Genomic DNA, 23,187 nt, shown 5'->3' on the forward strand with positions numbered 1-23,187 from the left:
TAAACAAGACTAAAAGGCAACCCTCAGAATGGGAAAAAATAATTGCCTATGAAACAATGGACAAAGGATTAACCTCCAAAATATACAAGCAGCTCATGCAGCTTCATACCAAAAAAGCAAATAACCCAATCCACAAATGGGCAGAAGACCTAAATAGACATTTCTCCAAAGAAGACATACAGATGGCCAACAAACACATGAAAAGATGCTCAACCTCACTAATCATCAGAGAAATGCAAGTCAAAGCCACAATGAGGTATCACCTCACACCAATCAGAATGGGCATCATCACAAAGTCTGGAAACCACAAATGTTGGAGAGGGTGTGGAGAAAAGGGAACTCTCTTGCACTGTTCGTGGGACTGTAAGTTGGTACAGCCACTACGGAAAACAATTTGGAGGTTCCTTCAAAAACTACAAATAGAACTACCATATGATCCAATAATCCCACTGCTGGGTATATACCCAAAGAAAACCATAATCCCAAAAGAAACGTGTACCATAATGTTTATTGCAGCACTATTTACAAAAGCCAGGACATGGAAGCAACCTAAATGCCCATCAACAAATGAATGGATACAGAAGATGTGGCATATATATACAATGGAATATTACTCAGCTATAAAAAGGGATGAGATGGAGCTATATGTCATGAGGTGGATAGAACTACAATCTGTCATACAGAGTGAAGTAAGTCAGAAAGAGAAGGACAAATATTGTATGCTAACTCACATATACGGAATCTAAAAATGGTACTGATGAACTCAGTGACAAGAACAAGGATGCAGATACAGAGAATGGACTGGAGAACTCGAGGTATGGGAGGGGGTGGGGGGTGAAGGGGAAAGTGAGACGAAGCGAGAGAGTAGCACAGACATATATATACTACCAACTGTAAAATAGTCAGTGGGAAGTTGTTGTATAGCAGGGGGAGTCCAGCTCAAGGATGGAGTATGCCTTGGAGGACTGGGGCAGGGAGGGTGGGGGGGACTTGAGGGGGGGGAGTCAGGGAAGGGAGGGAGTGTGGGGATATTTGTATGAAAACAGATGATTGAACCTGGTGTACCCCCAGAAAAATAAAAAAATAAAAAAAAGTATCTGCAAATTTATAAGTCTTCACATGAAGAAAATAAATAATAGCCACGTAGTATACGAAACAGGAACAAATGTGTGGACTAGACCACATGCCCAGGTGTCTGGAGAAGGGGAATCACACCAAGTTAATAAGGAGTTTATGTGAGTTTTCTGGAAAGATCAGAATTTGAATTCCTTCCAGAGTGACATCCTAAGGAATCTTGCCATATGATTGGCTATATCTGCTTCAGCATCTGGCCCTCTGAATGGCTGATACTCCAAACAGATGCTTGCTACAGAAATGAATGGACAGGAATAGTGTGCTGTTAAGACAAGTTAGCATTTTCATTGAGTTAAAGGGCTTCAGATGGAGACTGTTGGTTACAGGGGACAAAGATCACCTTTGGGGTGCCCATTTGGCAGGGTGAGGGGCATGCTACTTTATCTTTCAGGTTTTGATATTTTTCTCCCCTCAATCAAGTCGTTTCCTTTCTCTCTTACCATTATTCTGTTTCCAGTATAGCTAAGAAATTTTAACCGAGATTATGAAAAAATACTGCTCACCAAAATAAGCAGAAATAAACACGATCTTTTGAACTTTTATTAAATATGGACTCTATAAATAAAGCAGTCACTTGGGAAATTCTCAATCTTTAAACTTTTTTTTCTTAATCAAAAACATCCTTATTTACTAGGTATTAAATATCCTTCCCTATAGCAAAAATTCATATATTGTCTCCAGGCAACATTTAATACTCCCTCGTTTTTCCTCGAATCTTATCAAACGGACATAATTTTTACATTAACATTTCTTTACAATAGAGAATAGCCTACTTCTAAATGTCATGCGTTCCCATATTAAGGGGACAAAGTTCTTCATTGTTTTGTTTTTACGAGTGTAACATTTCAATAAATCATTTGCATTCACTGGTAGCAGCTATGGGCTCCATTTCCCCTGGAAGATGAAAAGCCACGAACACTTTTAGTCATAGTTAACTAAATCGCGGGCATAAATCACTGCACTCCAGTGCTCGCTGCTTCCTCGGGAGAGGACGTCGGCGACCGCGGCCTCGCCTGATTGCTCCTCTCTCCAGCAGCAGAGGGATTAGACACATGCGCACGATTGGTCTCTTTGTGTGCACCGGGAAGGGCTTGGCGTCGATTTACTCTTCCTAACGGGGCAAAGACCTGGAACGCGCGCGTGTGCTTAGGAATAAAAATGCACTGTAAACACCGCCACCGAAATAAACAATAGTCTCGCTCCCGTTGGCCTTCTTCCCTGGGAGCATCCCCACCGCCCCTTCCCCGCTGTCCAGTTTGGGAGTGGAGATTAAGAGCACGGGCAGGAGGAGCCGTGTCCTTAGGAATCCCGCACCCGGGAGAGCGTTGCGGGCACAGGGAGCCGGGTGGGAGCGGGAACCGGGGCGCGGCGGGCGGGAGGAGCTCCCCGCCCGAGTCGCGAGTGATGGAGCGCGTCTTGCGAGCATCTTCGAGCCCAGCCACCCCGCGGGCCAGGGGGAGGGAGCGGGGCCGGTGGATCGGCCCGCCCCCCCGCCCCGTCCCGCCCCTCCCCCCGCGCCGTGGAGCCGCGCTGGTGCGCTCCGGCCAGCTGTGCGCCGCCGAGCGAGGCGCCAGCCCGTAGGTGCTGCCGGGGGCGGCGGCCGCGGCGCGGAGGGGGCGCCCGCAGCTGGCGGCGGCGCTCGGCGGGCGGCGGGGGGCGAAGGTGAGGACCGGAACGCGGAGGGCGGGCGCTGCTCGCGGCGCCGGGCCGCGTTCCCCGTCCGCGGTCGCCCTGCCACCCCGCCTGCGTCCCCGGCGGCGGGAGCTCGGGGGCACCGGGCGGCGGCTGGCGGCGGCCGGCTGGATGCGAGACCTGCGCGGACCCCGCGGCGGACGGCGGCTCTCGACGCTGGGAAGCCGAACGCGCTGGCCATGGCCTCCAACTTTAACGACATAGTCAAGCAGGGCTACGTGAAAATCCGCAGCAGGAAGCTGGGGGTGAGTCGCTCGCCGGGCTTTCTCCTTCCCCTGCGCCCGTTTGGCGCGGCTGGCGGTGGGGGAGGCGGGGAGAGATGACCCACGCGGGGACAGAGGCGAAGAGGGACCCGGCTCTCCCGCGGACGGCCCGCTTGTTGCTCGGCCGGGCTGGGGGCCCGCACCTGTCTCGGGGGGCTCTGCAGACGCGGCTCCGGGAGCGCCCGGGTCCCCGGGTGCGCGGCGCTGGTTTAGACCCAGACTGAGAAGTCTGGTAGGCGAAAGGGATTGTCAGTTCCGAGATGAATGCGCCCGGGAGGGGGTTTATATTCAGAGCAATCCACAAGGCTCTGCTCTCAGAAGTGTGCGCCTTCGGGTCCAGCTGCTCTGTGTGCAGGACGTGGACATTCGCGTGTGTGTGTGTTTAGAATCACCATTTTCCCCGCTTCCCCAGGCCGTTTCTCTTTTGATGCCCCGCCGGCGCCCCACGTCCCTGACGGCGACTGCCGGCGAGTTTAATGCTCCCTGAGCGGCTGCCCCCGGGCAGGCTCCGCGGCCGCCAGTGCGCCCGGACAGGTGGACCTGCGCCCGCGTGCACGCAGGTGTGTGCTCACGGCCGCTGACACTGGAGCGTTCGCGACAGAAAAGTTTATGGAGACCTCCTCGTGGTCTTTTGAAAGATGCTCTGCCCAGCTTGGGAGAGAAACGGTGTAGACCCCCGAGGGCTTAAAACTTATCCAGTGACCGGATGAGGAGGTAAGGGGAACGCGTAGATGGTCGTAGAGGACCTGGGGTGTGGACTGGAGGGAGTGGGAGAGGAGCGGCGGGCACCTGGGCCGAGAGCTGCCCAGACTTGGCGGACATGGGGGGCGGTCGGAGCGACGGGCAGGAGGTCCCCAGGGAGCGCGCGGTGGGACGTGCACCCGAGACCGACCTGGGCTGGCTGGTCCAGAGCTCGAGGGAAACTCGATCTGGGGGCCAGAGGGCCCGTTTTACGGATTCCTTGGATGTCTCTGCACCTCACTCTTCTCAAAGTTCCAGTTCTGCGGAGCTCCGGAATCCTGGGGCAAAGCGGCCTTGAACGAGGACATTCCCTGCTGAATGGATGAATTTACTCTAACTTGGAGAGGGAAAGAGAAGGACGGAGAACTTCGTTGATTTTTCATTTTTTTTGAAAAAAAAAAAAAAAGAAAGAGGAAGATAAATTCTAAATACAGTATATCGTTAGAAAACTAAGGCAGGGCAGAGTCCCTAAAAGAGGAAGGATCACCACGCACCCAGAAGCCGCTTTGTCGCGAGTTGGGGGACGCAGGTGTTCGGGGCAGGAGGAAGGGGACCAGGCAGACTTGCCTTTTTGTGCTGCCCCTGCTGGGTTGCACGTTTGAGATGCAGACGGTACCCCAAGGACACACGGGACCTATTCTCGAACTTTAGCAGATCTGTGGAAGTGAGGAGTACAAACCTGGGTGACGACCAAGCTCCCTTCCCCCCAGCCTGGCGCCTCGGTACCCTGCTGCGCGCCCCGCCTGGCGAGAGAGAGCAGGCGCTGCGTGCAGACCCTCGGCCAGGTTTCAAGGGCTGCACTTCGGTAGAAGAATGCGCCTCATTCATTCCCGGGGTGAGAAGGAAGACCCCTCGCGAAAAGCTGCCTTGTCCGGGAGGCTGATGGCTTCTCGCGGCCGGGACGCAGTGCTCAGATCTGTCACCCCCACGGCCATGGCCGAGACAGGAGGTGCGGAGCTAGAGCTTGGGGGAGAATGCTTTCGGGGACTTGACCTTTGAAGCCCTTTGCTCTCCCAGGGCATGCTTGCTCATCAGTCTCGCTCTTCCGTCTTCCTGAAATCTCAATTGTGTCTGACACCTCACACGCCATAAGCTAATGGATGATTTAAGTCCCCCGGGGGAGATGTGCGTCTGCTTCCACAGAGTCACCGTGTACGTGAAAATCAGACTAAGGAAAAGAACGCTGAAAAGCCCCTCTCCTTGCGCACTTGGCCTTGGAGTCCATAGGATTCCTCCTCCATCAGAGCTTTCCAGGATTTTATACAGTTAAAACCGAATTTGCAACTTAATTGTAATATAGGATCCAGGGAAAGAGCAATGAATGCTTCTCGGGTAACTGGCGTTTACAGTCTTTGAAATGTCCTTTTAAAACACCATACACCGTTTTCCCCTTTAAAGATATGTGCAAGTGTTTATTTCATTTCCAAAGCATCTCTTTCCATACTCATTGTTTAGAGCTATGCCTGTGTAAAGGACAGCCTTCACAGAAAACAATAAAAGCATGTTTATGTTCAGATTACTTGCTTTTGTCTTCCATTTCTACTTGAGTAATGTGAACTTCAGAGTCTGGTGCTGAAACAGTTTGCTTTGTTTTAATATGAAATCAAAATATTAAACTAAATTAATGTTGACTCCTGGAGAATATTATTTTTTTAAAAAAGCTTTAGAAACTTTTCTATTCAGAATATGCTAATATTCAGAAGCGTGAATTCAAATGACAGAACTTCACACACATGATTTTGTGAAGCTTAATAAGTTAAATGGGTCCCATGAAATAGTAGAACGCTAAGCGCATATTGTGAGCCTTAAAAATGAAAATGTATAGTCATACCCAAAATCATAGGCATAGAAATTATCTAAGTATTAGTTTTCATAGTTAATAATACATATTCCTAATTTTATGGACTCAGCACTATGGACTTTTCTAAATAAAATAATATTTTTAACTCAGAGGATACTTAATGGTTCTTTTATGGGTTATATTCAAAATTAAATTGCAAAATATAAAATAATTCTAATAAAACATGCACAAATATTTGATTTATTATGGGTAGAACGCATGCTTTCAAGAACCAATTTTTATAGTATTCAAAGGGGGAGAAAGGCCTGGATATGAGGCCAGTTGTATCAGAGATGAAAGTGATGACATGAAAATATGATCTGAAATGAAATGTTTAATGTACCCTTTACTCCTCACAAATTAGTGCTTATTATTATGCTCAATGAGGACAGAAAAGCATTTCCTGCCCTCTCAGCAGTGGGGCAGCCCTTCCAGAGGTGCTTCCAGGTCAAAGTGTTTGAAAGGGCCCCTGGCATGTGTTTTTTTGTGTCTTTTTACAGAACCTAGTGCTGCCTGTTGAGGAGAGTTCCTTAGCCAAATAGTTGGGTGAAATATTAAGGGTTAAACATTTTTTGTTTGCTTTGAAATGTGTCTTGATTCATTAATCAGTTTTTCTTCCATTTAGGAAACTAATTTTGAGAAAAAAATAGAATCATTTTCCTGAATTTTACTCTTGTCCTTTAAAAATATGCTTGTTGTCATTACATTTTTAAAGGTATTAAATCATTAAAAGTATAATGACAACTCTTATAAAGAATTATTTCTTTAAATTCTCTATTGATTTTTCATTATAATACATCACCATTCCTATGTATATATTGTTTTCCTTTTGCAGGATTTAAAAGCCCTTACAGTAGTGTAGTTCTTCTGACCATCTCATCTGTTGCATGAATATTATAATTCATGAGCTATCATAGCAGTCAGTATTTTTATTTAAAGAAAAGAGTACTTACAAACTCTAATAAAAATAAAGCAAAGGCATGTTGGTCAATATTGTTTATCTTTTAGCCTTGATTATCTGTTTTACTTCTGACCTCTAATAGGTAAATTTAGTCAGCAAGGCATATGTTGCAAAATATCCAACCTGTTCTTGGTTTGTTGGTTTGCAGATAAACTAAGAACCCAGTTGCTGAAACTGTTACTAACTTTATATGTGGCTTATTGACTCTATCAATGTAGCAAAAGTAAATGCAGCATTATGCAGTGACATCATCACCTCATCACCATCACTGCCACCAGTATACAAATTCCAGACTGCAAATAGTCTGCAGTAATTCTGCCATTTGACTGCTTCTAGACTCTCACATCATTGTTTTCAAGGAATTCTGTTCAAATGTATCAATATGAATATTCACAGGCACATTGTACATAGACAAATAGTATTTTATGTAGCTTTTTTTTTTTATAGTTCTTACTCTAAGTTAGGTGAGAGATTGAATTAGTATGTGTGGGTATAGGGTGGTGTTACACATTCAACAAATGGTCAAATAATCATGGAGCATCTACTGTTTATCAGGTGGCGAACACTGGTGTGTGGGTGTGTGGGGGTGTGTGTGTGTGCGTGTGTGTGTGTGTGTGTGACAGACAGAGAGAGAGAGAATATTCCAGAATCATGTTGTATTAAGTCAAGGTTGTACCTTGATACAACCTATATACCTCCTGTATCACCATTGCTCGTGGTGTACTAGGTCAGTAATAATCACTTTGTCCCCAACTGGCTATAAGGGAAGCAGGGAAACATAGAGCACACTTTTGGAGTATTTGATGAGCACCAGCTTTCTGAGCTAATTGTCCATTTGGGATTTTCTCTTTTGCATAGTCTCCATTTGTTTTAACAACTTTTTGTGGATTCATCTATCTCATGCCCCCTCTCCCTCCTTGATTAAAACCTCAAGACATCCCCATACTGGTTTGATGATTATTTATCTGCTTCTCATAAACTCTTCTGAGTTTTCCTGTCCTTTTACAATGAGCTTTTATCTGGTGATGGAAGAGAGTAGGTTTCCATGAGAGATATTTTTTGAAAATTTATCCCTTTATAGAGCCTCCCTCCTTAATATAAATGGAATTTTTTATGGGTGCATTTGCATAATTTTTGGTCCATAGAGCATTTAAAAATTTCTCTGGGCTCGGAAATCTCCAGAAACTATTTTTGTGAAGAGAGATTATATCATGTATGAAATGCATTACCAATTTGCCAAGAATGAGATACAATAAATATATTTAAGATAAGATATATAAATAACAATAATTTTGATCATTCAAAAGTTCAAAAGAACTTTCAGGACCATTACCTCAGACATGAGTTCGCAATCTAAGGATTTAAGATGTAGACGTTGGATTGGGTGCCTTTAAATCTTTACTCATTTGTGAGTATTGTCTATCCTGGGCATTTTGCTTTCTGAAATGGATCCATTATATCCATGGTGATTTATTATTTACTGCTTTCTCTTTAAATATGGATTTAGAATGTATAAAAATTCTAATCATTTGAGCTTTTTTTATTTCAGATTTTTATTCATGGTGACTGTTATTATCCATATATTTAATGTTATGTGTACATACCACTTATTTTTGTATCTATGTGTCTACAAAAATCACTTGTTTTTAGAATTTTAGAGTAGAAAATGGTCTTGTATACCTTCTATTCAATCTCTCTATATTAATTTATTTGCAGCCATATATTTGTGTATGTGATGTTTTAGCTATTCTAAGAAACTATTATTTGCATTAGTGAGATTTTTTCCTTTTTAAAACATCCCTATTTATGCATATGGGCATGCCGAAGTTTCTTTGAATTTTCAAAACTTAAAGCCAAGAAACAAAGAAAATAGAAGTAAGCCTAACTGTAAAAATCCAAGCTAGACATTTTGCTGGATTTTGATATTCGGTGATTATGCCTATGCAATACCTGGGGGAAGCCATTAAATCAGGGGTGAGGTAGAAGAGTTCACATCTCAGTTTTTGCCTTGATAGGTTTACACATGACTGCTGGCAAGGTGAACTTTAAAAGATGGCATTCCCTCAATACGAGGATTATACTCAGTACACGGGGAAACTTTTCAAATGACCAAAACAAATAGTGTAATCAAACAGTGGTCAACTATCTTTGTAAGTTTTACATTCCGCATTTCCTTAAAAGTATTTCAGAAGTGCTCAGTAATAGTTGACATTGTGGATGAGTATAAAATAACATGAAGGAAATAGTTTAATCTGAAGTCTGTGTATTTGAAATAGGTATCATTGTTTTGAAGTATTTTTATTCTAATATGTTGTTCTGTTTGGGTCATAATAAGCCACGTGAATACTACTGAGTAAGACCATTAAGGATTCCTGTCTTTGGTCTGTTTCTGTTTCCATCCACTTCATTTTAGAAATTGTTGAATTTAAAAAGCAAGCAATACAAATAAAAGAAAAACTACCTGTATTCCCACCATCTACAGATGACCTTTTGTAAATTTTGTAAATTTTGAATTGCTGGTTTAAAGGAAAAGTAATTTCTATCAATTGAGACAAACTAATTAAAATTGAGTATACTTTGCCCTCAGTTTACGGCTTTTGCTTCGTTTTACTCACAGTATTTTCTTTTTTTTCTTCAAGCTCTGGGTAACTTTGTCTAGAGAGCCCAAGAAATCTAGATAGAGAACATTTTCATTCACTTTCTGCATAAATCTCCATTTGTTTTTATTTTAAGATACAGAGCGGGATTATTTTCTGAGTAATTCATTTTTACATTATAATACTAATTCTCAATGAGAATATTGCACCAGTCAGTCAGATTGGATGGAATAAGGAATGAAATTTTGTTGTTAGGAGAGAAAAACAATTCATTTAATAAGGAAAACTATTTTCATGTTATTTGATATGAATGGTGGTTGTAATCTTTGAACATGTGCAGTGTTTTGACTGCTATTTTACTGAACCCGTTGCAGAAAGCTTGGCTAATATTTTGGCTTAACAGTAAATGACTTGGAGGACAAATACAGTGAAGTTTAATTTGAGGCTTTATAATAATAACATAGTCATGTTGCATTTGGATGTACATTGCATTTTACAGCTTATAAAGAATCTTCTCATATATTTTATAATTCTCCCAGCATGCTTTTGAAAGTGTATTTAGTTTTTAACCCCATTTGATACATAAGCTAGAATTTAAAAGAAGTAAAATGAATCAACCAGGGTTACAGAGATACATACTGGGTTTGTATGTGTGAATGTGTATACTCAAATCTAGGTTTTATAACTTCAAGTTCAGTGTTATATCTACTATGCAATAGCTTCCACTTTGCAAAATATGTGGACAGGTAGTAACAGCTATGTGTACTATTCAAAGTAATAAAGTGATTTCTTTAATTAGTAACATAGTGTAAAGCAAATATTATCATTCACTCCACTCAACTTTTTTTTTTTTTTTATTATTTTTTATTTTTGGGGGTACACCAGGTTCAATCATCTGTTTTTATACACATATCCCCATATTCCCTCCCTTCCTTGAATCCCCCCCCCTCGAGTTCCCCCCACCCTCCCTGCCCCAGTCCTCTAAGGCATCTTCCATCCTTGAGTTGGGCTCCCTTTGTTATACAACAACTTCCCACTGACTATTTTACAGTTGGTAGTATATATATGTCTGTGCTACTCTCTTGCTTCTTCTCAGTTTCCCCTTCACCCCCCACCCCCTCCCATACCTCGAGTTCTCCAGTCCATTCTCTGTATCTGCGTCCTTGTTCTTGTCACTGAGTTCATCAGTACCATTTTTAGATTCCGTATATGTGAGTTAGCATACAATATTTGTCCTTCTCTTTCTAACTTACTTCACTATGTATGACAGATTGTAGTTCTATCCACCTCATTACATATAGCTCCATCTCATCCCTTTTTATAGCTGAGTAATATTCCATTGTATATATATGCCACATCTTCTGTATCCATTCATTTGTTGATGGGCATTTAGGTTGCTTCCATGTCCTGGCTATTGTAAAGAGTGCTGCAATAAACATTATGGTACAAGTTTCTTTTGGGATTATGGTTTTCTTTGGGTATATGCCCAGGAGTGGGATTACTGGATCATATGGTAGTTCTATTTGTAGTTTTTGAAGGAACCTCCAAATTGTTTTCCATAGTGGCTGTACCAACTTACAGTCCCACCAACAGTGCAGGAGAGTTCCCTTTTCTCCACACCCTCTCCAACATTTGTGGTTTCCAGACTTTGTGATGATGCCCATTCTGATTGGTGTGAGGTGATACCTCATTGTGGCTTTGACTTGCATTTCTCTGATGATTAGTGAGGTTGAGCATCTTTTCATGTGTTTGTTGGCCATCTGTATGTCTTCTTTGGAGAAATGTCTATTTAGGTCTTCTGCCCATTTGTGGATTGGGTTATTTGCTTTTTTGGTATGAAGCTGCATGAGCTGCTTGTATATTTTGGAGGTTAATCCTTTGTCCGTTGTTTCATAGGCAATTATTTTTTCCCATTCTGAGGGTTGCCTTTTAGTCTTGTTTATGGTTTCTTTTGCTGTGCAAAAGCTTTTAAGTTTCATGAGGTCCCATTCGTTTATTCTTGATTTTATTTCCATGATTCTAGGAGGTGGGTCAAAAAGGATGTTGCTTTGATGTATGTCAAAGAGTGTTCTGCCTATGTTTTCCTCTAGGAGTTTGATAGTGTCTGGCCTTACATGTAGGTCTTTAATCCATTTGGAGTTTATTTTTGTGTATGGTGTTAGGAAGTGTTCTAATTTCATTCTTTTACCTGTTGCTGTCCAATTTTCCCAGCACCACTTATTGAAGAGGCTGTCTTTTTTCCATTGTATACTCGTGCCTCCTTTGTCAAAGATAAGGTGCCCATATGTGTTTGGGCTTACTTCTGAGTTCTCTATTCTATTCCATTGATCTTCCTTTCTATTTTTGTGCCAGTACCATACTGTCTTGATCACTATGGCCTTGTAGTATAGTTTGAAGTCAGGAAGCCTGATTCCACCAACTCCATTTTTCCTTCTCAAGATTGCTTTGGCTATTCGGGGTCTTTTGCGTTTCCATACAAATCGTAAGATTTCTTGCTCTAGTTCTGTGAAAAATGCCATTGGTAATTTGATCGGGATTGCATTGAATCTGTAAATTGCTTTGGGTAGTACAGACATTTTCACGATGTTGATTCTTCCAATCCAGGAACATGGTATGTCCCTCCATCTGTTTGTGTCATCTTTGATTTCTTTCATCAATGTCTTAAAGTTTTCTGCATACAGATCTTTTGCCTCCTTAGGCAGGTTTATTCCTAGGTATTTTATTCTTTTGGTTGCAATGGTGAATGGGAGAGTTTCCTTAATTTCTCTTTCTGCTCTTCCGTTGTTAGTGTATAGGAATGCAAGAGATTTCTGTGCATTCATTTTGTATCCTGCTACTTTACTAAACTCATCAATTAGTGCTAGCAGTTTTCTGGTAGAGTCTTTAGGGTTTTCTATATATAATATCATGTCATCTGCAAAGAGTGACAATTTTACTTCTTCTTTTCCAATTTGGATTCCTTTAATTTCTTTTTCTTCTCTGATTGCTGTGGCTAACACTTCCAAAACTATGTTGAATAACAGTGGTGAGAGTGGACACCCTTGTCTTGTTCCTGTTCTTAGAGGGAATCCTTCCAGTTTTTCTCCATTGAGAACAATGTTGGCTTTTGGTTTGTCATATATGGCTTTTATGATGTTGAGGTAATTTCCTTCTATGCCCATTTTCTGGAGAGCTTTTATCATAAATGGATGTTGAACTTTGTCAAAAGCTTTTTCTGCATCTATTGAAATGATCATATGGTTTTTATCCTTCAATGTGTTGATATGATGTATCACGTTGATTGATTTGCGTATATTGAAGAATCCTTGCATCCCAGGGATAAACCCCACTTGATCGTGGTGTATGATTTTTTTAATGTGCTGTTGCAGTCTGTTAGCTAGTATTTTGTTGAGGTTTTTTGCATCTATATTCATCAGTGATATTGGTCTGTAGTTTTCTTTCTTTGTGACATCTTTGCCTGGTTTTGGTATCAGGGTGATGGTAGCCTCGTAGAATGAGTTTGGGAGTGCTCCGCCTTCTGCAATATTTTGGAAGAGTTTGAGAAGGATAGGTGTTAACTCTTCTCGAAATGTTTGATAGAATTCGCCTGTGAACCCATCTGGTCCTGGGCTTTTGTGTGTTGGGAGATTTTTAATCACTGCCTCAATTTCCGTACTTGTGATTGGTCTGTTCATGGTTTCTATTTCTTCCTGGTTCAGTCTTGGAAGATTGTATTTTTCTAAGAATGTATCCATTTCTTCCAGGTTATCCAATTGATTGGCATATAGTTGCTTGTAGTAGTCTCTCATGATGTTTTGTATTTCTGAGGTGTCCGTTGTGACTTCTCCTTTTTCATTTCTAATTCTGTTGATTTGCATCTTCTCCCTTTTTTTCTTGATGAGTCTGGCTGATGGTTTATCAATTTTGTTAATCTTCTCAAAGAACCAGCTTTTAGTTGTATTTATTTTTCTTATGGTTTCTTTCCTTTCTTTTTCATTTATTTCTGCTCTGATCTTTATGATTTCTTTCCTTCTGCTCACTTTGGGGTTTCTTTGTTCTTCTTTCTCTAGTTGTTTTAGGTGCAAGGTTAGGTTGTTTATTCGATCATTTTCTTGTTTCTTAAGGTAGGACTGTATTGCTATAAACTTCCCTCTTAGAACTGCTTTTGCCGCGTCCCATAGGTTTTGGGTTGTTGTGTTTTCGTTGTCATTTGTTTCTAGATATTTTTTGATTTCCTCTTTGATTTCTGTAGTGATTCCTTGGTTGTTTAAGAGTGAATTGTTTAGCCTCCATGTGTTTGTATTTTTTGCAGTTTTTTTCCTGTAATTGATATCTAGTCTCATGGCGTTGTGGTCTGAGAAGATGCTTGATATGATTTCAATTTTCTTGAATTTGCTGAGATTTGATTTGTGACCCAAGATATGATCTATCCTGGAAAATGTTCCATGTGCACTTGAGAAGAATGTGTAGTCTGTCGTTTTTGGATGGAATGTCCTATAAATATCAATTAAGTCGAGATGGTCTAATGTGTCATTTAAAGCTTGTGTGTCTTTATTTATTTTCTGTTTGGATGATCTGTCCATTGATGTAAGTGGGGTGTTCAAGTCTCCCACTATTATTGTGTTACTGTCGATGTCCCCTTTTATAGCTGTTAGCATTTGCCTTATGTATTCATGTGCTCCTATATTGGGGGCATAGATATTTACCATTGTGATATGTTCTTCTTGGATGGATCCCTTGATCATTATGTAGTGCCCTTCCTTGTCTCTTTTAATAGTCTTTACTTTCAAGTCTAATTTGTCTGATATGAGTATTGCTACTCCAGCTTTCTTTGGACTTCCATTTGCATGGAATATCTTTTTCCAACCCTTCACTTTCAGTCTATATGTATCCCTTGGTCTGAAGTGGGTTTCTTGTAGGCAGCATATAGAAGGGTCTTGTTTTTGTATCCATTCAGCCAGTCTGTGTCTTTTGGTTGGAGCATTTAATCCATTTACATTTAAAGTGATTATTGACATGTGTGTTCCAATGACCATTTTCTTAATTGTTTTGAGTTTGTATTTGTAGGTGTTTTCCTTTCCTTGTGTTTCCTACTTAGAGAAGTTCCTTTAGCACTTGTTGTAAGGCTGGTTTGGTGGTGCTGAATTCTCTTAACTTTTGCTTGTCTGGAAAGCTTTTGATTTCTCCCTCAAATCTGAATGAGATTCTTGCTGGGTAGAGTATTCTTGGCTGTAGGTTTCTCTCTTTCAGGACTTTCAGTATATCCTGCCATTCCCTTCTGGCCTGCAGAGTTTCTGTAGAAAGGTCAGCTGTTATCCTGATGGGTTTTCCCTTATATGTTGTTTGTTGCTTTTCTCTTGCTGCTTTTAATATTTTTTCTTTGTGTTTAATTGTCGTTAGTTTGATTAATATGTGTCTTGGTGTATTTCTCCTTGGGTTTATTCTGTATGGGACTCTCTGTGCTTCTTGGACTTGGTTCATTATTTCCTTTCCCATGTTGGGGAAGTTTTCCACTATAACCTCTTCAAATATTTTCTCAGACCCTTTCTTGTTTTCTTCTTCTTCTGGGATGCCTATAATTCGAATGTTGGTACGTTTAAGGTTATCACTGAGGTCTCTGAAGCTGTCTTCTAGTCTTTTTATTTTTTTTTCTTTTTCCTGCTCTGTGGCATTTATTTCTCCCATTCTATCTTCCAACTCACTTATTCGTTCTTCTGCCTCAGTCATTCTGCTGGTTATAGCATCTAGAGTATTTTTAATTTCAGTTATTTTGTTATCCATTGCTGTTTGTTTTTCTGAGTTCTTATGAACTGTTTCTTGTACTTTCTCTATTTCGTTATCGAGATTTTGTATCATTTTAACTATCATTACTCTAAATTCTTTTTCAGGCATTTTTCCTATTTCCTCCTCATTTATTTGGTCTTGTGGGTTTTTTTCCTGCTCCTTTGCCTGCATGGGGTTTCTTTGTTTCCTCATGGTTGTCCAAGCTTTTGGGGTTGCTTGTCCTGGTGATAGAGGTGTTTATAGAAGACTGTCCAAGCCTCAGACTAATGTCCAAGTATTGGATTAAACGAATATTCAGTCTAGGAAACACATACATGTATAAGACACACAATTACTGAATCTGTTAGTACATAAGGCTCTAGAAAGACCTGACAGAACCCCAGTGTGCTATCAGATATTCAAAGAGAAACCCAGCAGAAATTGACAACTGAAACAGAACAAATCAGAGACAAAAGCAAAAGCAAACAAACAACAAATAACACCCTACACATACAAACATCGATCCAGGGAGATTTTGTAAGCTAGGATCAAATATAGAAATGAGCTGGAGTACCACCAGAGAGAATGGAGATTCTCAGAATGTAATTAGACAACTGTACTAAGAACTAAGATAAAGACAAAAACCTAATATTAATACCAAGGCAGTGCATCATCTGGAGAATAGAGCAAGGAGTCTGAGCAGACCGATAGTGTTGCTTATAAGTATGTTAATATAAAATACACTTAAAATGGCTGGAAGAAAGGGGAACAGAAGAGCGTAATGTGGTTGGAAATATGCAAAGAAAAAGAAAGGAATAGAAGGGTATAAAAGAAAGGGATGAAAGGAAAGTATGAAAGATATTTTGTCCGTACTACCAAAAACTTAGCTAGATATAGAAGTATATAAAATGGTAAAAAAAAAAAAAAAAAAAAAAAAAAAAGAATAAAAAATATCCTTAAAAAATTATGTTGTAAAACTTGTAGATCCCTTAGGGCTAAGATCGTATTTAGTAAATCAAAAAAAAAAAAAAAAAAGAGAGAGAGAAAGAAAAGGAAAAAAAAAAAAAAATCCAGAACTGATCCCGGAATGGACCAGTTCAATAGGTATTGATACTACTATTTCTGTTTCCTTAGCGTCTCAGCTGTAAGTGTCCTTCTCCTTGCCTTGGGTTTCCTTTATGTTCGTCTGTAAGCCTCGGTGTGTGGGGAGGGAGAGGGTACAATAGTGGCTCCTTCTCCTGGGAGTGAGTGAGCAGTGGCGCACTGATGTTTCAGTCAGGCTTGGAGGTGCCTGTTGCAGCGGGACGCTGGTGGCTCAGGCGTACACCGAAAGTCTTAGAGTTCGGCCTCTCTCGGGGTTTTTTCTTTTTGATGCTGGTTTTTTTTTTTTTTTTTCTCAGCAGCCTCCCTGCTGCTGGCGTTGCAAGGAGTTTTAATCTAGCCCTGCCCGAGCGCCTGAGGGTGCTTGTTATCCCTGAGCTCCTTAGGTGGCCCACAGGGCGTCTCTCCACTGCCTGTTGCAGAGGCGCCGAAAGAGAGGGAGAGGCTATGCGCGCGGCTCCTCCCCCCCGCCCGGGAGCCTGCAGCCTCCAGCCGCCATCATGGCCGGGCAGCTCTCAGGGACCGGCACTCCTCTCCGCGGACCTCCTCCCTCCTGTCCTCTCGGTCCGTCACCCTACAGGCAACAATGTTTCTCACCCTGAACCAGCTCTCCGGTTCCCACGCTCCCGCTCCTGGACCCTCCGTTCAGCCGCGGATCGATGTCTGGGTCCGGGAACGCTGAGCTGCGCTGCGGGCCCTCCGTATGTTTCTCACTCCCTCCCGTCTGCCACAGCTCCGCTGCTTCACCCTCTTTGAGCCCTCGTAGATGCCTCCCTACCGGCTATGTCGGGCTCCCCGCAGCCCTTTCTGGTGTCCGAGGCCGTCTGCTGGTGTTCAGCTGGTTCTCTATGGGAATGACTGCGTCCTTCCGTGCATTCCCAATGCATCTGTGGAGAGGGATGCACTCCACGTCTTTCTACTTCGCCGCCATCTTTTTCTCCTCCACTCAACTTTGAGTTATTTATATTGCATATAAATGTGCTGTTGGCAGGTGGGAGGTGGTAGAAATGGGTGAAGGTGGTCAAAAGGTACAGACTTTCAGTTTTTAGATAAGTTCTGAAGATGTAATGCATACCATGGTGATTATAGTTAACAATACTGTATTACACATTTGAAAGTTGCTAAAAGAGTAAATCTTAAAAGTTCTCATCATAAGAAAAAAGTTGTAACTTTGTGGGGTTATGCATGTTCACTAAACTTATGTTGATCGGTTCACAATATATACATATCTGATCATTATGTTGTACACCTTAAACTTATACAATGTTACATGCCAAGTATATGTCAATAAAGCTGGAAAAAAGTGCTTGTTGTGAAAGAATTTATGCCATGATAAGGAGGTTCTCTACAGATATTTCTCCAGGCCACTTCGAATGGCCATAATTTCACTGTCATTGTACCATCTAAAACCCAGCTAATCTCTCCTTTTAAGAAAGGAAAACCAGCTTCAAAAAATGACAGTGTCCTTTTGGAATTTAAAATGTTTTAAAAATATTTAAATCTATTTTACCATTATCTTTATTTATGGAAAATGGTCTTTTATTTAAGGTTGTTATATAAAAAATTACGTTTGAACTACCTTAATGGAAAGTGAGTTTATTTAAAGAAAAACACAAGTAAAAAACACTATATATTTACTGGGACCTGGCAAATCAAAAGGTGACATAGTTATGCAGCAAAAACTGTGACTGTGTGACCCTGATGCCTTAACAACAGGCAGCACTGAGGTATTCCGTGAACTCTACCTGAGAGGCTAGGGTGGATTGTTTGTTTCTTTGTGTGGCTTTCCACTTTTAAGTGGCAGGAATTGAAATAGGTATACTTAAATGAAGTTCCTTTTTTTCCCTTAGTTTCCCTATTTTTATAAATTGGCTATATGCCATAGTCACATATTTGTAAATTTTCATATAAGATGTATTACATGTGTAAACGTGTGTAGTTATTTTTCCCCTCATAATTTTTTCCTTGTAAATATGAAATTACTTTTTCTGACCATTCACTATCCTTTTAAATATGGATGTGTGTGTATGTGTATGTACATAGGTACACATACATAGATACATACAGATACATAATGTGAAACATATGTTATATATTAAATAGAATATGTATATATTTCCAAACAGCCTGTTAGTCCTCATTCACGTTGAATTGTTATCCTTCCTGACTGTGTGAAAGCATCTAGCCCCACTCCAGAAGAAGAAAATGTTCATAAAATATCTTAATAGCATACTTTTAAAAAAATGTAAATTGTTACATGTTCACATCATACTTTATTTGGAAAAAATATTTGATAGTAGTCTAAAATTGAGATTTGGTATATCTTTAAAAAACTATAACTTTTAAAGGGTGGCAACCAGTAAGAGAAAATTCTGTATTTATCTCTGCCTACATAACTGTAGTGAAACGTCTCATATACTATTCAAGAGAAAGAACAAAAACATCCTTTGACATATTTGAACTTGCTTAGAAAACTATGCCTTTTCATTTAACTTACTAGGAGAAAGGAATACATCTCTCTGAGTGCTTTAAGGACCCTTGGGGCTGTGCTGTAGAAAGGACCCATGTCATTTTACTGATGCTTTTATAGACTTCATTACACTTTGGAATCTTTAAGTATTAGCTATGTAATTCTTCTAAATAAAAGTACACTCAGTGCCACATCATGTTGTTTAGCTATAAGGTACCAAATTTATGTATGTATGAAATGTATTCTTCTGTACATTTAAAACATAACAATTATTTAAAACTCCCAAGGCTACTGTTGCATCCTGGTACTTTGCTTAATTCTCTACATTACTTAGCCCTCTATTAAAAAAAATTGGTTCTCAATATTTGTGAGGGACTGCACATTGGAGTCCCTGGGATGGGTGTGGAATGTTGAGGTAAAGGACCAGAATGAAGGGGCTTGCTCTGTCCTGAGAATCCAGGAAGTCACTGATATGTTCACAAGCAAGGTTAAATGTTCATTCTCAAATCAGCAACATCCTTGAATCTTGGGCGTGTAGAAAGGATTGTACTCAAGTAGGACTTTTGGCAGGGAGACCAAATAGGAGTGAGTTTCCGTATCCAGGTAAGGCACTGGTAATTCTAGTGGCTGAGTCTGATTGAGAGTCACTGATGAAGATGTAGTTTTTTCCAGCACTGAGAAGAAACAGTTCTTCAACCTGTTATGGTTTGCTTTGAGAAGTCAGCTGTTTTATGGTTACCTTTTGAAAAGGATTAGTCTTTTTTCCTCCGGCTGCTTGTAACTTTCTCTTTTCCTGGTTTTTGAGTGTTTTGCTATGATATGTGGAGGTGTAGTTTTTATTCTGTTCATTATATGCGGTCTATAGTGCTTCTCAATTCCATGGCTTGATATTGTCCTGCAGTTCTGAAAAATTATCCGCCATTACTCTTTCACATATCATTTCTCTCTTTCCTTACTCATATGTTAGATCATTTGCACCATCTGCCCTATGCCTTTATGCTTTTTCCTTCTTTTCCATATTTTTGTGTCTCAAAGATTCAGGATGGATGTTTTCTACTGACATTTCTTCTATTTCACTAATTTTCTATCCAGCTGTGAAGAGTCTACTGTTAAACCTACTCATTGTCATCAATTTAAGTAATTTTTTTCAGGTCTAGAATTTTATTTCATTCCATTTTTTAGAATTTCCTATTAAAAACTCTCAGTTTTTATCTTTGGTAGTCTTCAATGCCTTCAAATAGATGAGTTTTGTATTTGTCAAGCATTTCTAACCAACAGCATGCAGGCTAGGCTGAATTACCTGGTCCACTATTAATAGGAATGGAACATTCCCAGCTGGTTGAGTTTTATAGGGATTTTTTTGTGGGAGCTAGAGGCCCTGTGGTCCTCTGGAACTCCACTGAGAGCCAAGAGGGTTGGCTTTAGCTCTTGCCTGGCTGGGAGACCCTCTCCCTGTGGTAATTCTGTCTTGAAATATTTTCAAACAGGTTATCTACCTCCACAGTAGAACTAGGGTTTGTAATAGTGAAGTTGAAGAAAAGTGAAGATATTTGCGGGATAGGACTAATCACAACTTTGCAAGTAGTGGACATGGGCCAACCTGCTTTTGTATCAAAATGGAGGGAAAACAAGGCAAGGATCAGTTATAAGCCCACTTCAGCATTTGACTTAATGAACAAGGCCCAATAGTTCTGCCCCTTAAAGCAATGATTCTCAGCCCTGGCTGCACATTGCAATCACAGGAGAGAGATTTTGAGTTTGTTACTTTTTTTTAGTATTTACTAAATGCAATGACAAGATGGGCTTCCAGAGAGACTTATTTAGTTGATATTGGGGCAATAGAATTGTTTTTGTCTGTTTGTATTTGTTTGATTTGGTTTTAATATACCCAACTGATTCTAGAATAAGTGAAGTACTTTTCACCAGAAAATAAATTGAAAGCAAGTTGTTTATCATTGTATATTACCACAGCACCCTATTGAACTAGGATAAATAGGTTATAGTATACCCCTAGAAGTAGCTAAACAAATGAACAATTCAGCTCAGACATTCATCATTTATTTTTTTCACCTAGCATTTGAATCTTCTTCCAAATATTTGGAGAATAACCCCACATGATGGATGTTGAAGACAGCAAATAATGCCTCACATTATAGATGATAAAATGCCAAAAATATCATTTCCTCATCTTCCTTCCTGCTAGGGTATGAGAAATGAGCTAGTATTGCCAATTACATGTCTAGACATTGCGTTAGTGGTGGAAGAGGCAACCCAGTGGAGAAGTCTTCACAGGGCACGCAGAGTAGTCCTTTCTCCTGGATTAATGTATTGATGCAAAAGTAGAAGCAGTACAAACTGTCTGAAAGCAATAGCTTCATCAAGAAACTTTCATAATATAATGAATCACTTATGGTTTTTAGTCTTGAACTTGGTTCTCCAGCCCTCTGTTCCTGATTTGAGGTAATGAGAAATCAGATAAATGTTTTTCCATCTAAATCAGCCAGTGTCAGCTTTAATTACAGCTAATAGCAACTCATATATCTGACAGATTAGATGGCATTATTGAAGTGAATATACTAAAATCCTATGTATACTAAATATGTACTAAAATGACTAATTTTTAGAGTAATGATTATTAAATAATTGTCCTTAACAATATGTAGACACTAGAAATTCATTTTCTGTTGTAGTCACTCCTAGTGTGGACATTTAGAGCATAGTTGGTGAATTACTTTGTTCATCCATGGAGAAGTTTAGGAGCTTTAGTGGAAGCATACAGTCAGACCCTATATAATTATGAAAAAGTTTGTTCTAGAAGAGGAGCCCACACGAATGCATCCAACACATTTTTGACAAAGGTGCAAAAACAATTCAGTGAAGAAAGGATGTCTTTCAAATAAATGTTCTGGGAGCAATTGGATATCCATAGGCAAAATGAATAAATCTCAACATAAACCTCATACCTCATGGCTCAAAATAGATTATCTATTTAAATGTTAAAAGTAAAACTATAAACTTCCTAACAAGAGATAAAAGAAAATCTTTGGGAACTAGGACTAGGCAAAGAGTTCTTAGACTTGACATCAAAAGTATGATCCTTAAAAGGAAAACTTGATAAATTAACTTCATAAAAATGAAAAACTTTTGTTTTATGAAAGAACCTGTGAAGAGGATTGAAAAAAAGCTATGGGAGGTATCATTTACAAACTACTTGTCTCTAACAGAGAACTAGAATTAAAAACTCTTAAAACTCTACAGTTAAATTAAAAAAAAAAATCCCGTTAGAAAATGGGCATAAAAAATGAACTGATGCTTCACAGAAGTTGATATGCCGATGGCAAACAAGCACATGAACAGATGTCCAACATTATTAGCCACTAGTGAGATGCAAATTAAAACCACCTTTTGGAAAGACTAAAATGAAAACCAATGACAACACCAAATGCTGGCAAGAGGCAGAAAACCTGGATCACTCATACATTGATTGCTGTTGGGAATGTGACATGGTTCAGACACTCATGAAAACAATGTGGCAGTTTCTTAATCAAACTAATTATACAGTGGCCATACCACCATCAGTGGTGCCATCCATTGGACATCTATCCCAAAGAAATGAAAACTTTTGTTCACATGCAAACCATACACAAATGTTTGTAGCAGCTTTATTTGAAATACCCCTGAATGGAAAACAAGCCAGATGTCCATCATTGGGTTAATAAACTGTAGGACATCCGCATCACGTAATACTACTCAGCCATAGAAAGGATTAAACCATTGATATCCCCCAAGGATGAATCTTGAAAGAATTATGTTGAGCAAGTGAAAAAAAATCCCCAAAGATTATAAACTGTGTGACTTCATTTATATAACATTCTTGAGATACAAAATTATAGAAGTGAAGAATAGATTAGTAGTAGCCAGAGGTTATAAACAGGTGAGAGCAGTGGAGTCTGTGTGTGGATACGGTGATAAAAGGGCAATGTGAGGGATCTTCATGGTGATGGGGGTGGTTTGTATCTTGACTGTATTAATGTTGACATCCTGGGTGTAATAGTGGACTATATGAGATGGTCCCATAGGGGTAAACTGAATAAAGGGAATGCAGGGTCACTCTGTATTATTTTTCATAACTGCATGTGGAACTACAATTATCCCAAAATAAAAAAGTTTAATTAAAAAATGTAAGCAGGGGCATCAAAATGTAGCCCCATTTTACAAACATGATACCACTGAGCCTTACTTTTCTTGTTTGTAAAATGAGGATAAGAATACCAACCTCATTGTACTTTGTTAACATTAAATAAATGTATTTTACAAGATCTAAAACAGACCTTGGTCTGTGATACTCAAAGTTCTTGAACTATAGAGCTGCTGAAAGCATATCCCTTCGAAAAGGAATATGCATCTTTGCAGCCCTTCTGAATTGGGGTCCCATGAGCAGAGAAAGCCTGCTGTGAGTAATGCTGCAGTGACCATGGAGTGTATATAAACTCTACTATATCCTGATTTTAATTCATTTGACTATGTACCCAGACTGGTGGTACCCCAAACTGCTGGATCCTATGTAGTTCTGCTGTTAATTTCTTGAGAAACCTCCATACTGTTTTCCATAGTGGCTGTACTGACTTACCTGCCCACCAAAGGTG

At 40.1% G+C, this 23,187-nt stretch overlaps 1 protein-coding gene across 1 annotated transcript in view; it reads left to right on the forward strand.

Moving 5' to 3' along the window:
* Positions 1–3,005: 3,005 nt before the first annotated feature.
* DOK6 (docking protein 6) overlaps positions 3,006–23,187 on the forward strand; it is a 418,365-nt gene continuing 398,183 nt past the window's right edge. The window contains exon 1 of the mRNA XM_057700520.1: positions 3,006–3,071. Coding sequence (XP_057556503.1) covers positions 3,006–3,071 — 66 coding nt within the window. The remainder of the gene's footprint in view (positions 3,072–23,187) is intronic.

The sequence above is a fragment of the Hippopotamus amphibius genome, chromosome 11 (assembly GCF_030028045.1).
Source record: "Hippopotamus amphibius kiboko isolate mHipAmp2 chromosome 11, mHipAmp2.hap2, whole genome shotgun sequence".
Classification (NCBI taxonomy): domain Eukaryota; kingdom Metazoa; phylum Chordata; class Mammalia; order Artiodactyla; family Hippopotamidae; genus Hippopotamus; species Hippopotamus amphibius.